Below are 16024 nucleotides of genomic sequence, written 5' to 3' on the forward strand. Positions count from 1 at the left end.
GGTGCTGTCATGGGTTGCCAAGGGACAAGTGGTGTTCAAATTCTCCCTGATTTTGAGGCACAAATGACAGCTCTGCAGAACTGTGGCAGATTATTTTCATATGGTCCCATGATCATGAACCATATATGCTTGACTGAAGAAACTATACAGAGTTCTCCCCCACCTGCTCTCACACTCATACTCTTCACAACTCCGCCATGCTCTCTCTTCTCCCTTTATAATGAAGGACTTCTTTTCATGTTTCTCCTATTTTTGAAACTCCCTCCTTTTCATTAGTTCAATAAGCAACTTTTATCATTGGGTTAAAAAACCTTTTCTTAAAAATATTAGTACTTACAAGGTTATACAATGGATGATGTAGTTGTCATGCCAATATACTACTTTAAACAAACATGAAGCTAGTTCTGAACTAATTTAGAACATGGACATACTCATAGAGTATTTCAAGCTTGCAAAACATGTGTAGTAGGTTCATATCAGTATCGACGCTTGTCCACTTGAGAGAAGGAAAGCTCTCAGTCAAGAACAGGTTTTAAAGAAGGTTAAAGAATAGAGCTCCAGCCTATTATCCTGCCTTTCTGGAAGGAAAGAAAGAATCCACTCCACTCCAAAACCAGCAGCTACTTCTATAGTCTTGGATGAACTACGCATCACTGATACTGTAAATGTATTTATTCCAAGACTTCATAAAGTATCTGTAATGTCACAGAAGATGCATTTCTTATAAACTGCACATACAAAACATACATGCATCCCTCCCCTGGGCTGCAGTACCTCACCCAAGAGCTCAGTAAGGCTGAAAGTATGTAATTAACAGAGAATGAGGATGCCTTTTTCCCATTCTATATCACTGTGCTGGTTTTGGCTCGGATAGAGTTAATTTTCTTTCTAGGAGCTGCTAGAGTGTTATGTTTTGCATTTAGTATGAAAAGAATGTTGATAACATAAACTGATGTTTTCAGTTGCTGCTAAGTAATGTTTAGACTAAGTCAAGGATTTTTCAGCTTCTCACGCGCAGCCAGCAAGAAAGCTGGAGGGGCACAAGTTGGAAGGGGACACAACCAGGGCAGCTGACCCCAACTGGCCAAAGAAATATTTCATACCATATGATGTCATGCCCAATATATAAACTGGGGGAAGTTGGCATAAGGGGATCACTGCTCGGGAACTAACTGGGCATTGGTCAGTGAGAGGTGAGCAACTGCATTGTGCACCACTTGTTTTGTATATTCCAGTCCTTCTATTATTATTGTAATTTTATTATTATTATCATTATTAGTTTCTTCCTTTCTGTTCTATTAAACTGTTCTTATCTCAACCCACAAGTTTTACCTTTTTCGTTCTGATTCTCTCCCCCATCCCACTGGGTGGGGGCGAGTGAGTGAGCAGCTGTGTGGTACTTAGTTGCTGGCTGGGGTTAAACCATGACACCATACGACGTCATGCTCAGTGTACAAAACTTGGGGAAGAAGAAGGTAGGGGAGGACGTTCGGAGTGATGGTGTTTGTCTTCCCAAGTCACCGTTACACATGATGGAGCCCTGCTTTCCTGGAGATGGCTGAACACCTGCCTGCCGATGGGAAGTGGTGAATTAATTCCTTGTTTTGCTTGGCTTGCACAGGCAGCTTTTGCTTTCTCTATTAAACTGTCTTTATCTTAACCCACGAGTTTCCGCACTTTTACCCTTCGATTCTCTCCCCATCCCACTGTGGGGGGGAGTGAGCAGCTGTGTGGGGCTTAGTTGCCACCTGGGGTTAAACCACAACAATCATGTACTAGAGAAGCAATTTAGTGTATTAGTAACGCCAATTTTTGTATTCACATTGATGCTACTCTCACCGATATAAACAAAAGTTGCATGCAAAACACTGTGCAGTCCTTAAACTTTTTTTGCAAAGTCAACTAAGTTTTTCAGTGCGGTACCACTTTAAACAAATGAATAAACACATTGATTTAGATCTCCAAACAACTAAGTATTCCAAACCAACGTGACTCCTCTTTTTATAAAGGGCAAACACTCATCACTTGGAGAAGCCTTAACAAAGGTCCCAAATTCTTAAGAAACATGCCTAAGCAGAAGTGCCTAATAGTCTACATATCACTTACAGAGCTAGTAAAAGCTTAAGCATAGATGCATTTATGAAGCTAGAAGTATCTTTGTAACCATGTCCTATGTGGGAAGCCTGTTTTGGTTTAATGGCACAACTCTCAGATCCCTGTGTCATTCAGAGAACTGATTTAAACTACTCTATTAAAAAAGCAAAACTCCTGTAAAACATTTTAAACAAGGAAATGACTAAGGTATACTGACAGATAAATATTTTTTGCCACAAGAGGCATTACTGTTTCTTCTAGACATACACTGCTGTACTTTTACACCAACATACTCACCTGTACAATCATTTCAGTTTGTTTTATACTTGCATCAGTGTAATCAAAACAGGAAACCCTAAATTCTGACAAAACCTATAACTAATGTACTCTATTGTCAAGTCAAGCAGTGACTGAATCCTGTGAACCCAAGAGCAACAATACTGATATACCCTTTCCTTTACATCAAAATGTAAATACTATCCCAAAACTAGATCCTACACAAAATTAACCATGGACAATGGCTTTTATCAATCTACTATGGAATGAGGTCACAAAATCATTTTCTAAAACTGAAGTACTTAAGTGTTACACAGATGAGTCTTTTGACGCATGATGAACACCTCTTTTAGGGTAACTGATCAGTAAAAATAGTATTATGTCATAAATTATGAATATTAGTTACTTCACTTTATTATAAAATGCAAGAACATCTATAAAGTCAGAGTGAAGTGTTATCAACTGTGTTTTGAAAACTACTTCTTGGCAAGTATTACACCAATGATCATCATGTTAGTATTCATAACGGCAGGCAGAGACCACTTTCAGTTGGAATTCCTTCTATAAACCAAAGTTGGAAATAAAAAGGTACTAAGTTCAGTCAAAGACAATGACACATCTTAAGCTTACTTTGTTAAATATAGGCATTTAAGATTTAGAATTACTTCCCTTTTTCAGTCTCTCTAAATTTAGTCCATCAGCTAGACTTAGATAAACTGAAAGCTCACCTTCTCAATTTGTATATTGAGAAAGCATCAGGTTAGGGGGCATTTTGTGCTTTGTTTTTGTTGGTAAGCTTAACAGCTGTTACAAAATAAATTTTAAAAGGGATCAATTGGTTAAGGAGTCAGCATTTTAAAAGAAATATTGACTAAACCAATAAAGAAGAACAAACTTTCCTACAACAGTTTGTAGCAACATGAAAAATATGCTTTTTACATCTTAGTCTGACTTTCCAGAAAATAATATTAAAGCAGCCACTTAGGTGCCCAAAGGTACAGGTAGATAGCGGTACAAAGATTCAATAGGGCAGGGAGCAGAAATAGGGAAGATGGTACAAACGAGGCAGCAAAGAATTTAGATCTTTTCTTTAATCCTGAACAGACCTACTGAAATATTCAGCTAGTTGGTAAAAGGAGCTATGGAACAGTTGGTCTGCGATGGTAGCTGCCTCTAAAGATAGCTGACTCCCCACAGAAGCAGCATATATAGCCTCAGTTCAGTCATCTATTCAGTGGAGGATCACACAATTTCACCTTTTCCATGATGCCCCATTTTAGCTTCATTTTCATGCCAATTACTCAAACATTTGCACTGTTTTTAAATGATTTATGTTATTCTCATAAGAAGTAGCATAAACTATTTTTTCCTCAGCTGGAAATTAAACCAGCTTCAAGCTATGCTGTGCTTCACCATTATGAAATGCATTGTAGAGACATATAATGGAAAAAGGCAGAAGAAAATATGAAATGGAGCACAACAGAGGAAATTAATGATTTTAAAGGAAAACATGGAGAAATTAGAACTGCACCAGGAAAACAAGAGAAATGCACACCTAACAACAGTAACTGTTATAGCCAAAGAATATGATTTGAATCTTTCAGGTACAGAGGATTTGAAACAGAATCCGTGGCAGTATAAAATTGAACACAATGTCATGAAGCAGCTATTCAGACTTGTACTATTAAGAGAAGAATAATTTCTATTAATTGCATTACTAATTAAGACGCTTACCTATAATTCCACTGTCCTTGCTCTCCAGGGTGGAGCTAGGGCTGCTAATGGTTCCACAGGGACTACCTTTGTTAGCTGCTGTTTTGCCAACACAGCTGTTGAGAGTAGAGCAGGGACTATCAGTGCTAGGTGATGTAGTGCTGCTTGTGAGGGTGGAACATGGACTCACTCCTTGACTGGCTACTGTACACTGCAATGTGAAGAAAAATGAATAGTTATTGCACAGGAGTCAGTATGCTACTGTGCTGAAAAATAGAAACATCAAGGTGAAGTAGAATAAGAACAAAGCAAAGAGCCCATTTTTCAAACAAAAACTTCAAGGAGCTGAAACTTTCTTTTGATTGGGAACCTTAGTGACATATTTTCAGATTACTCTTAAAAAGTGAATTCTGAAGAAAAAAGGGAATTTCACAGTTCAGTGGAAGAGTTGCAGTGAGGCAGATTTCTTCTCCATTAAACATTTTACTGGATACCCCTCCCCTCCGCCCCCAGTATTTATTTTTGGGTTAGAAACACTAGAACTGCAGACTTATTCACATTTTACTATCAATAAAACCCAAACCGATGCACTAAGATTTGTGAGGCCTTGGACTAAAAGTGGAGAGAGGGGGGAAGAAAGAGAGATTGGTAGTTACTGTGCAGTTTTGGTTAGCAGATGCATTTCATATGGATAGCAACTGCTTGCTTCTCCCTAATTCCTCTACCCTCAAATGACAGAGAAAGACTGTCAAATGAAGTGAACTTCTCAGGGGAAAAAAAAAAAACCACCACACACGCCCCAAAAGCATGCTCCTATTTTAACAAACCACTGACATTTTTCATTCTTATAAATCACTGAGAACAGAAGGAAAAAAAAGTTCCTCCTAAATACTAAAATAAGGCAGAGAGAACCCTAGAAGCTATTCACATTCACAGTAGATTATCTTCCAGAAATGATGAGAAGTCTACTCTATTTTTTTTAAAGAATGCAATGCCAACTCACAACTTCAAAACACACACTTGTTATAAGTAATTTACAATTCTATTACCATATGTCTATTAAAATATAATGCATTTTAGTAAATATCAAGTAACTGCAACTAGCGGATAGAGGAAATAGCATTAGTCCTCTCAGAAACAGGATGAATATTAAATGTATTATTTTCCGTTATCCTACCATGATTTCATTTTTCTCTTCTATATGAGCAGAAGTTGGGATCCCTTCTCCCAGTAAAAAACCCAATCTTGTCATCAATTCTTGTGCTGCAGGAGAACAGCTTGAGTCTTTATCAGGCTTTGCTTTGGAGTGGGGGAAAAAGGTTGAAGATTAGAGTCTTGTATTTGGAAACCGTTACAAGAGGTAGCAAAATTACAATCAAATGTAAACACCAGTTCTTCTGTCAGCAATATGTCCAACAAAGAAACTAATACCGTTTAAACTTTTTGTCCATTAGACTTTAAATTGTTGGTGGGTCTTGGATCCTCTACATATCTGCACAAACACAGGGGAGAAAAAACCTACCCTGCCAGTCAAACCAGAAATGGTTAAGTGCAACCAGTTCATCACTGGACTGATGATCGATGTGATTATTCTAACAGCAGCATTAAACTCAGTGCTATCTAAGCTCAGTGGCAGACTGAAATTCTGTTCCAGTAATTTTTAATACAGTTTTCTGTAATGTTAAAAACGTGAGAAGTAGAGGTTAGTAATACAGATGTTTTGTAAGCTTACAGTTAACACTACAACTAATGCCATACGTTTTTGTTGTGCTTCCTATGCCAAGGATATGACACCAGTTCTGAATGTCTCAGCTTTTCTGGCTGTAAAAGTATTTTATCAGTACAGTGCTTTAAAATGTATTCCGAGGTTTAACAGATATAATCAAAGTTCAAAATGAGGGAACCTCCAACAAAAACAGTCAACCACAGATCTGCTTAGGAAAAACACCTATGGCTAACAGAATCTCACAAACTAGCATCTTCTTTCATTTTCTTTCTTTGATGCCAACAGTTTGGCATCACCTACCAAGCTGTCATGCTCTTCCCTAGCAGAAACATTTATACAGTATTTATTTCTTTTGTCCATTAAAAAAAGAATAATACGTAGGCCTGTCCCATCCTCAGGTATAAATAGTTAACTAAGGAACATCATCTAACCACTTGGAGAAATAGCTCACAGCAGGAATTCTCAGCTACAGAACTGCTGGCTGCAGTAGCTACCACCTGACTGCAAAGAGGGGAAAAAAGCAGGAGCACCCACACTGCTGCTTCCCAGTCAGCGCCGTCTGGGCAAGGCACCGAGCTTCTGGATGTCATCCCCACACAACTGGAAGTCAGCAGGGACATCCTAACAGTTTTACCAGTTTCAAATTTGGCTACTTCATGCAACAAAAAGTTCCTAATTGATAAGGAGCACCTCAGAGGAAGTGCGAAGAGAGGAAGAGAGACGTAAGTGTATGGACTTAACTGATGAAGTTTAAACTTCAAAGGACAGACAAGCCTCTCAGCTGCACTACCTTCTACACTATCAACAAGCCCCTTTTCATTTGTTCTTTCCTTTACGGCCAAGTGAGCATCAGGACAGTATTCACTCTTCATGAAGAGCATATGGTATCTAACCACATAAGACACAGCTGAGATTCAGTGGTATTTGCAATAAATAGCACATTTTTCCCCAAGCTGCAGATTGTAAGAAAAACATAGAAAACATAGAAAACAATGACTTTAACTGAACAGCTTGACCAGTAAGCATTACTTCAACAATGTTTCACTTCGAGTGACATAAACCCCACGGTTTGCAAATATGAGTAGTTTACTAGTCAACCATCCTTTTTTTCACTCCAGCTCAATGCCTACTTGAATGCACTTATTTCTTAATTTTGCAGACAGCTTAAAGTTTTACTCTGGAAGATCGAATTACCTGATTCTCACTTAATCCCAAAAGGAGGAAGTGTATGAAATGGTGTCTTTTTTGAAAGCAGACACAAAAACTTCTGTATCTCAGAATATTTTGCAAATTGACAGATCTTAGAATATTTCACTGGAAAACATATTTTCTCTGTCATATTTTCATTTTGAGGGTTACAATTACTCTTTAAAATTACAATCCTGGAAATTACAGAGTTTGTGAAATCAACCTCTTCATTCTTCTATCAAGGTTACAAAACCCTATTACTATTATATTTCAATCTTAATCTTTGACAAGTCTGAGTAAGTGTTAGGCATAGTACCAAATTCAGTTCAGAAACAGAGATGAAAGCCAAAAGTCTAAGGTGCTCAACCCAGCAATCAATGTTTAATCCTTAAACACTAGAGTTTAATTTTGACCTCCAGCAGTCTCACTGTCTGGGAGTACAACTCTGTGAAAAAGAGGATCATCATGAGATGGTCACCTTCAGATTAGGGAGATGAGGAATACATGCTCTCCCAGATGGACATAGAACTTTAATGCCAGCACTAACATGGCTTTGAAGGTGGAGGCACAAGAGGGAGCAGGGTAACTGTAACCTATCAAATAGGGCATACAGAAGATGGTGAAAACAATTACAATGAGTTTTGTTTTCACTAATAAGTATCAAAAATAAGGGGCTTTCTAAAAAAGAAAGCATTGGCTTTTATAACTGTAGCTTTCTTTAAAATTGAAGCAAAACAAAACCAAAAAATTGTTCAGCTGGAAGCTCATCAGTTACATGCAATGACTTTAATGACTGAAAAATTAACCTAAAAATACAAGGCATATGAAATTCACGTTACAGTGCACGTAGTCATAGACCAACATATGGGTCATTCTGCTTTGACCATGACGTTCACTGTCAAAGCCATACTCTGTTATGCACTAGTGAAATTTAACAAACATGAAACTTTCCAAGAATACCAATTAACTCCAGGGAGGTAGCTTTTCCCAGCTTTGCCAACACAAGAGTCTACAGTTATTGCCTTCTTATTGAGCAAGCTTTTACAAAATTTCTAAAATGAAGCATTGTACCCGGTGCAGAGCTACACACTTGGACTCAATTTAATTTAAAAACAAGTTCAGAAAAATTCTAGAAGGCCTTTGGCATATGTAGTAATCAACAACACTCGGACATCATTTTGCCTGCAGTACATGCACAGCTCCAAGATCTGAGACAGTTATAAAGATCACGTAAGTATAACGGCAAGAATCTCCTCCTTACTACGAGCATGTTACATCTGCAAAACATTCTTACAAATAAAGAATCAGATTTCCTTATAATGCAGGCTCCTTTGTATCACTCTAAAATGAACAGCTGTTATACCAAATAAAGTACCACTGAACAGACTCTTACCATTTTGACTGGATTCTCCTTGCTCTGATCCTTTTCTCAGAGGTAGAGCTGCCTCACCTGGCACTCTAGGACTTTCCACGTACTTGGGCTTCCTGATCGGACCTGCAATGGGAATAAGCTGAGTGTATCTAATTTTTTCCAGATAGACCTCAGGTTTCACATGTACAGTGTCTATCCTACATGATGCAAAAAAAGCAGAGGAATTATTTCTTACACACACAGCTGCTACTGTAAAGACTAGTGAGCTGCTGCACTTTCACTCTTATGAGAAAGAAACACTATTTGGGCTTTTGGGAGTAAAAAAGCCTGCTGGAAAACAAAACCAATCTGCTTGCTGTGACAAACCTGAAAAATTTTCCTGTATATGTAGTGAGTGACTTTTTCATGTTCAAACTCAGAGAACATTCAATGGGTCTTCTCGGTTCAGAGATTTTATTTTCCATTATAATAGGATGATAATTTTGTTATCAGCATCTTTGAAGCTAGGAGAAAAAGACTACAGGCAGACAGCTTGCAACATCAACACACTAAATAATTCAAACCCAAGAAGCTTTATATTACAGCGTACTTTCTCCAAATACTGACACATGCCCTGATCATAAGGAATGATGAAGAGCAGTTCAAAAAACAAAAGAAAACATTAGTGGCTACTAATGGTTTCATTAAACACCAGCATTCTCAGTTCCATACATACTAAGTTCAAACATACCACCTTCAGTATTAAGAAGAATTGTGTATTCACACACACTTTTCAAAAATTAAACTGATTCACCCTTTACTCTCACTTTTAGCTTCATGTTTTGGTTTCAGGCTGTTTATGATCCTATTCTTTGCTAAATATGGTTTAGCAGCAACCACAGGAAATGTTAACTACACAACTTATCTAACAGAAGGGGAATGATGCCGCCCTCTAAAGCTTTAGCAGAAAAAGTGTACTGGTACTACTGAATCAACAAACATCTGCTTGTGCTACAAACACTGGGTGAAATTCCGATCTTAATTCAGCAACTGATAGTACTGGCAGGCAGACCACTAAGCTGACGCGCAATACATCATAGAACTGAAACTCCACCATGTATTTATCCTCATCCTGAAAAGTATGTCAACAGAATTTTATAACAATAAAGGCATTTGCAACACTAAGTTTTGGAAAAGCATGAACAGGGTAACTTGTAAAGTTACGCACTAGAAAGCTAAGATACTTAAATGGCATAGGGAACAGAAACATCATCGTCAGTGGTACTGAAAACTCAAACCCAAATTTTTGTCCTAAATTTTCATTAAGACAATCCCAATTTCTTGCAATGTATGTAACAAAGCCACTTGAAACTTTCAAAGTTTTAGTGAGCTTGAGGTGCAGAAGGCGATTGCAATGTTCCATCGAGAAGAACATAAGTATTAGCTGGAAGTCCCTAGAAACACAGTCAGTTGCTATGCTTAACAAAATGCTGAAACAGAGGTATTTTTGTGGAGTGCCCCAGCTTTAGCAAGACAGTGATTCTCCCTTCTTATTTAAATACAACCTCTTGTTTTATTACAGAGCTATGATCTCAGGTTCTCTCTATCATGCAACATTCATTGTAAGAGTAAGAAAGGAGGTTTCCTTGCTTGAAAATATGTCTGACATGTTGCAGCCAAGTGATTTTTAAATAGGTACACCAGGCCACAGTGACAAAGCACAAGAGAAAACCATTCTACCAGCAGCATTCCACTTTTGCATCTTGCAAGTTTGCATATTACTCTTATTATTTTATTCATAATAATAATAAAATCAGTCTCAAAAGCAAGCTTGGAGAACTTGGCATATTTCATGAAGAACTTTTCTTGTGATACTCCACAGAATCCTGAACTTACAGTTACACAGTTACATGGTCACATTATTTCTTCTTTTTCTTTTCTTTTTTTTTTTTTTTTAAATCAGGCGATGAATTCAAATACTAGTTACTTCTTATATCTCTCAGCAATAAGCTACTGATAAGGCTGATTTTTCTTCCTTGTTCATTTTTTTACGAATGGAAAACAATCAATAAACGATACACAGTACACAAAACCAATAAGCCTTTTAAGAAGCAGACCTACAACACTGCCGCAGAACATGGATTTTATTATTATGAAACTTTGCAATTTTCACGTCATTTCACCTTCTGACTCTGCTAGGGACTGGGAGATGGAAGGCCTTTTACAACAGTTTAACTTACGGTCAATGAGAAGTGAAACAGCAGCAGGTCAGGAAATGTTACTTGTGTGTCCACACTGTAACTGCGGAGTGTCAGAACTCTGCATCTGAGCACTGACCAGTGCTTCCAAAGACGGCCAGAGCTGAAGCCAGGAAGCTCCAAGAAAGCTAGAGGCAGTTTTATGTGAAGCAAGGGCAGTTCACAATACATCTTTGGAGCAACAGTTAGCTATGCTACTGTGTAAACACATCCTCAATGTCCCATCCTCTCCTCTAAACTGAACTGCCTATTCACCTGCTGAATGAATTCAGTCCTTCCTCCCCTCAGGACGTCTTGGATCAGCAATGCTTCCACAAAGAAAGCAGCTGTGCTCAGTCACCCTCTCCAAGTATCAGTGGTAAAGATGACAAATTTGTGGCCATAGTTTTTAAACTTCCCTGACTTAATCATTATAATCACAGTAGCATACTGATACCTGGTTAGAGAATCACTGACCTAGCACAAAACAACTGTTAATGAATCCTATGTCCTAAGAGTTCATAAGCCCACACAGTGATTTTACAGGCCTATGATATGCCCATTTTTAACCAATATATCTTCATGAGTTTTGCCTGCTACAATATTAAAGGACTCTTTAAAAAGCAATGTTTTTGATGGAAGCACTTAAAATTCATACTGTAGCTTACACGGATTTCATGTAAAACTCAAACTGGTACTAAAAAGGTTTTTAAATTACAGTTTATAGTCTTTCAATCCCTTAATCTTATAGAATAACACATTAGATACTGTTTGACTGAGAAATCATGCATTTCTAAAAAGAAAGGAGTGAAAAAAGATTTCAGGTAAGTATTCTTTTCTGTAGGAACTATAATATCATGAATGAAGTGCCAGATTGAAAAGCTGGTTTTACAAAGATTAATTCATCTGTTAAAAGAGTTATACAGCAAGATTGGTTCTCTCATTTCCTAAGGAAACCAAGCCAAAAAAACAGAGAAAGCAGCTTAGTTATCAAGCTATTAAGCAAGGTCTTTCCTTCCCACAAAAGTTCACAAACTTATCAAGAAGAAGCATAAGTCTCATGACACGAAAGAGTTCCAGCAGATAAAAGTAAAAGGCTACTGGTAAATTACCAAATAATTGTAAAAGTATTTTTTCACTATTTCTGAAGCCAACATTTGTCAATCATGACAATGCCTCAGTGTCTACAGCTATTTATTCTTTTAGTATACACGGACAGCTGTAACTGCATCCACAGATGCTACTGCAGCATTTGATAAGTGATGTCTTTAATTAGTTTTACAATGAGATTTCAAGACAGCAATGAAGGATACAGCTAGCACCTTTCCTTAAGTTAAATGTACAAAACATAACTAAAGGTAGAGTTTTCAAAACACAGGACGTGAATGTGCCATTAAACAACAACAAAAATACATCCTCAATAACAACAAAAAACAGTTTTAAAATAAAATAGCCTGTAACATACTGGAATCAGAGAAAAAAAATGACCAAAAAACCCCCAAACAACAACACAGGCACAAACTGAGTTTCAGTCCTAGCGTATAACCACCTCACTGTGCTACTGCCTTGCTAAGTGCTACTTTGCCACTGCAGCCCTTTAGGTCTCACTTTCTTCCTCTCACACCAGTAACAAAAGGAGAAGTACTTACCTACCTACATTACTTGAAAGTGCTCACAGTATTTGAATAAAACAGAATTGGCTTGCCAGTTATTATTAGTATGTGGTGTTTAAGCCGCACACTACAAACAACTCCAGTAGGCTGGCTTCCCTTCACTCTTCCTCCTTATTGCTAGTATGTAACTTAGGTCTTGCACTTCAGGCTTCCAAGCTTTCCTCCTTTTTCTGGTCTGCAATCTTCCTCACTAGCAAAGTAAACCCCATTCAGAAAGCACTGGAGAGGGACCTGCAGGACTGATGCTATCTATACGACATCACCCTTGATAAGGTGGTTTTCTTGTCTTCAGTTTGGGTCTTCAAATAGCATCCTTCTACTTGGCTCAAAATTCAAGGGCACGCTGAAGTTCTCCGAGACATCCCACACTTTGTTTATTAAAAATCCGCAGTATATTTAGGCTATGACACTTGCAGTCACAGAAAGTGTCCCATCCTTCCTTTTGGCAGCAGTCTCAGATGCAACATTAAGTCTCCAAAAGCGACATTGATTTCTTGCTCATTTTCATGACCACTTTAAGGCTGACAACTGCTTTTAAAGACAAGTTGCAGCTCTCTCCATTTTGGCCTTAGGCTCCCCAGGGTAACACACCACCCCAGCACACTGCAACTGAGCTGAAAATGCACGGCCTGCTACATCACAGGCCTACATACATGATTATGGCCCAGGTACGATCTGGTTCTACCAGAGCGCTGAGGCCTTTCATTACAGGACCTACCTGTTCTTTCAGATTTCCACCTAGAAGTGGAATATGGGAATATGGTGATAACCTAATTTCTTAGCTAAGAAATACTGGGCAGGGAATGTAAGTCATATATGAACGTATGTTTGTATCTCCACCTAAAGACTATAAGACGATTACATTTTTTGAACTAATAGATAGCTTAGCTACCAACTATCACCAGAGGGTGCTCTTTCGACGCTGTTTCATAACAAAAACAAAGGGCACTGGTCCTGGTGAAAGCAGCTAAAAAATACATTCCTTTGAAACAGAATCACATTCTTTAAGGAGACAACAGTCCAAATCTGTCATTTGTAAGCAGAAGTATAATCAGATGTATCAAAGTTGAACAACAAAAAGCAACCATTCTAAAAGAACCAGAACAACATGTAGCAATCATGTAAAACAGATCAGAACGGAGCTATCTTCAGGATGTATTTTTAACACTCACCCTTTAAGCTGTGGAAGAGACCCTTTATTGCATTTTCTTCCTCATAAACTAACATGGAAGTGACTTACAGTACTTGCAAATCAGATACACAGCATTGCAATAACTAGGAAAATTCATAGTAACTTTATTTTCATGCACTAATCTAGAATAGGACACATGAATTAATCCATGGATGAAAAAGGACCCATTTAAGCATGAACTGTACCTGCACAATGGAAGCTCTTTTCCAAAAGTGTAAGATGGCTGAATCAGGTCTGATAAAAGGTTCATCTGGGACAGTATTTTATCAGCAGCAAACAGCAGAGAAGAATCTAAGTTAGGGAAAACATACTTCCCTGGTACACCTTTCGTGACTTAAGTGGCTTAACGTTTCCTGAGTCAGAAGTGGTTACTTTCTGTCTAAGAGTTCAAGATGGATTTTCCTTCCAAGAATTTATCCCAGCCTTTCTTTAACAATCTGCACCATCCACAAGTTAACCCAACACTGCTTGAAATAGTCATCATACTGTCTCCTTTTCCCACCAGTTGTCTGTCTTCCACACAGAAAAATACCAGCCAAATCTATTTAAATAATTTCTCCTTCAGAGCCATTCCACACCTTTAGTCATTCCTGCAGCCCTTCTCTAGCTCTCTCCTACCTCTGTTGTAGATTTTTAAAGTTGGTATCACCAGAGCTACACCAGTGTCTTCCTGAGGAAGACAAACTACAGATTTATACAATTCCATAATTATAATTTTTTTTTATCATCTATTGATTTCCTCGTAATTTTTAAGGCTTTTTTGACTGCAGAAGAGCTGATTTTCCACAAGGTTATTGTAACTTGTGCATCTCCTTCCTAGTCCTCCAAACTGGCTTTCCCTCCCATCAGCATTAAATGAATCTGTATCTGTATTGATACTGGGGCTTGCCTCGACCCTGGTGCAGGACCTTGCATTTGGATAGCTTAGTGCATGCAAGAGGAACTGCTTCCCAGCGTTCTCAAGATCAGTGCACAAAACTGAAGCCTTAGGTGAAACCAGTTCTCTTACCTAGTCTAGTCTCAAGTTTCAGGTATGCAGATTATTTTAATTAAAAGTTTTAATTGAAGTTTAATTTAAAAACTAACTAGAAGTTCTATTGCACATTTATGGAAGACTCTTCCAGCAATCATCTTTGATATTCACTGATGTCTTTAAAAGGAAAGCTGCTTTCTTTCTCTGTTCAGGCATGACAGTATCAATAATTTAAGTCAGTAAACATTTACTTCAAGGGCAGCAACAGTATCTTTCATTAACACCTTAAACTCCAACAACCAATTTTTTGGAACCTCCTCTATAAATCACTGTTTTCATTCTTTTAGTTGACTCTCCTAAATCAGAGTACAATCAACTATTGCTCTTTAAGAACATGAATATTGATTTAGTTGCACACCTGTAAGATTACCAATCCAAGCAATGTTCATTCTAGCTTTATAGTAGAAGAAACTCAACTTACTGTGACAATTTTTCATTTACTGCTCCCCTTCCCAGAGTTGTCCTGCTGACTTTTTCCTTGTTCTGTTTGTTTCTGTTCGTTTACCCACCTCCTCCTCAATGAACTATTTCATTAAGGAACCTTTTGACTCCAAATGAACCAGGCGCTTTAGTTCTGCCAATAATTTTAGGCTCCTTAGTAATTTAAGATATAGTTTCTCTCCTCCCTCCTTTTCTAGTTAGAGTTGAGGACTGAACTGGGGCCAGAAACACTGGTACTCTTCCAAGCTCTTCCCAAAAAAGAAAAAGCTCCCCCACCTCCTATGCAAATAATTAAAACACAATGTCACTCACAGCAGATCGTGCAAACGGGATTGTGCAGCTCTCCGTGTGCCAGTGAAGAAGTTCAGCTTGCTCTCCCGTGGTTTTGCCTGCCTATGTGTTATGAGGTTCTAGTGGCTGACCTACTTGCAGATGGATGGGCAAAAAAGCAGCTATGACCACACATGCGCTGCAGCCAAGATGCGTCTCTCAGTTGTGTACATTTGTTATTGTGCCTGCCCAGTGTGATAGGAACAATAAAATACCTAACAGTGCTAACATACTGGTCTCCTAGCATATGAGGACTGATCAGTTCAGTCTCAAGCCTGAACCCCTACCTAGAGGGGTAGCAGACGAGGGAAAGGAAATGAGAAGTGGCATTCCAGAGATCAGGATAGCAGTTTCAAAGAGACACCAAACCCAAAAAGTCCTGTGTTCATCCAGGGAGTCCCCAGACTAGCAATTTCCAAATCTGTTCTGAACAGATACCTTAATGTTTAGCAAGTTAGAGGTATCTAAGTGCTTTTCCCAGTGAGATGAGTCCAAACCTGAGAAATTATAATTACATTATTCATGGAACAAATATGCCTATGACAGAACAAAATCCTCTTAGTCTAAAGGGACAGAACAAAAACACCACGCTCCCCATAGTACCTCTGTGGCTAATCCATACTTGCAGAAGCATTCTATTCTCCGAGTCATCTGGAGTAGAAAACTACAAAGAGGTATACAACATTCACAGGGAAAATAATTTCAAGCATAACATCCTTTTCCTACCGTCGCATTTTTAATTAAAAAAAAATTAGATAAAACTCAAAAAA

The 16024-nt window shown here is 38.2% G+C and overlaps 1 protein-coding gene across 1 annotated transcript in view; it reads right to left on the reverse strand.

Annotated features, from left to right (window-relative positions):
- TANC1 (tetratricopeptide repeat, ankyrin repeat and coiled-coil containing 1) overlaps positions 1-16024 on the reverse strand; it is a 72995-nt gene that overhangs the window by 38897 nt on the left and 18074 nt on the right. Inside the window, exons 3-5 of the mRNA XM_010563039.1 lie at positions 8391-8492; positions 5261-5382; positions 4105-4294 (exon numbers count right to left, since the gene is read on the reverse strand). Of these exons, the coding sequence (XP_010561341.1) occupies positions 4105-4294; positions 5261-5382; positions 8391-8492 (414 nt within the window). The remainder of the gene's footprint in view (positions 1-4104; positions 4295-5260; positions 5383-8390; positions 8493-16024) is intronic.

Source organism: Haliaeetus leucocephalus, unplaced genomic scaffold (genome assembly GCF_000737465.1).
Source record: "Haliaeetus leucocephalus isolate CR32 unplaced genomic scaffold, Haliaeetus_leucocephalus-4.0 Scaffold163, whole genome shotgun sequence".
NCBI lineage: Eukaryota > Metazoa > Chordata > Aves > Accipitriformes > Accipitridae > Haliaeetus > Haliaeetus leucocephalus.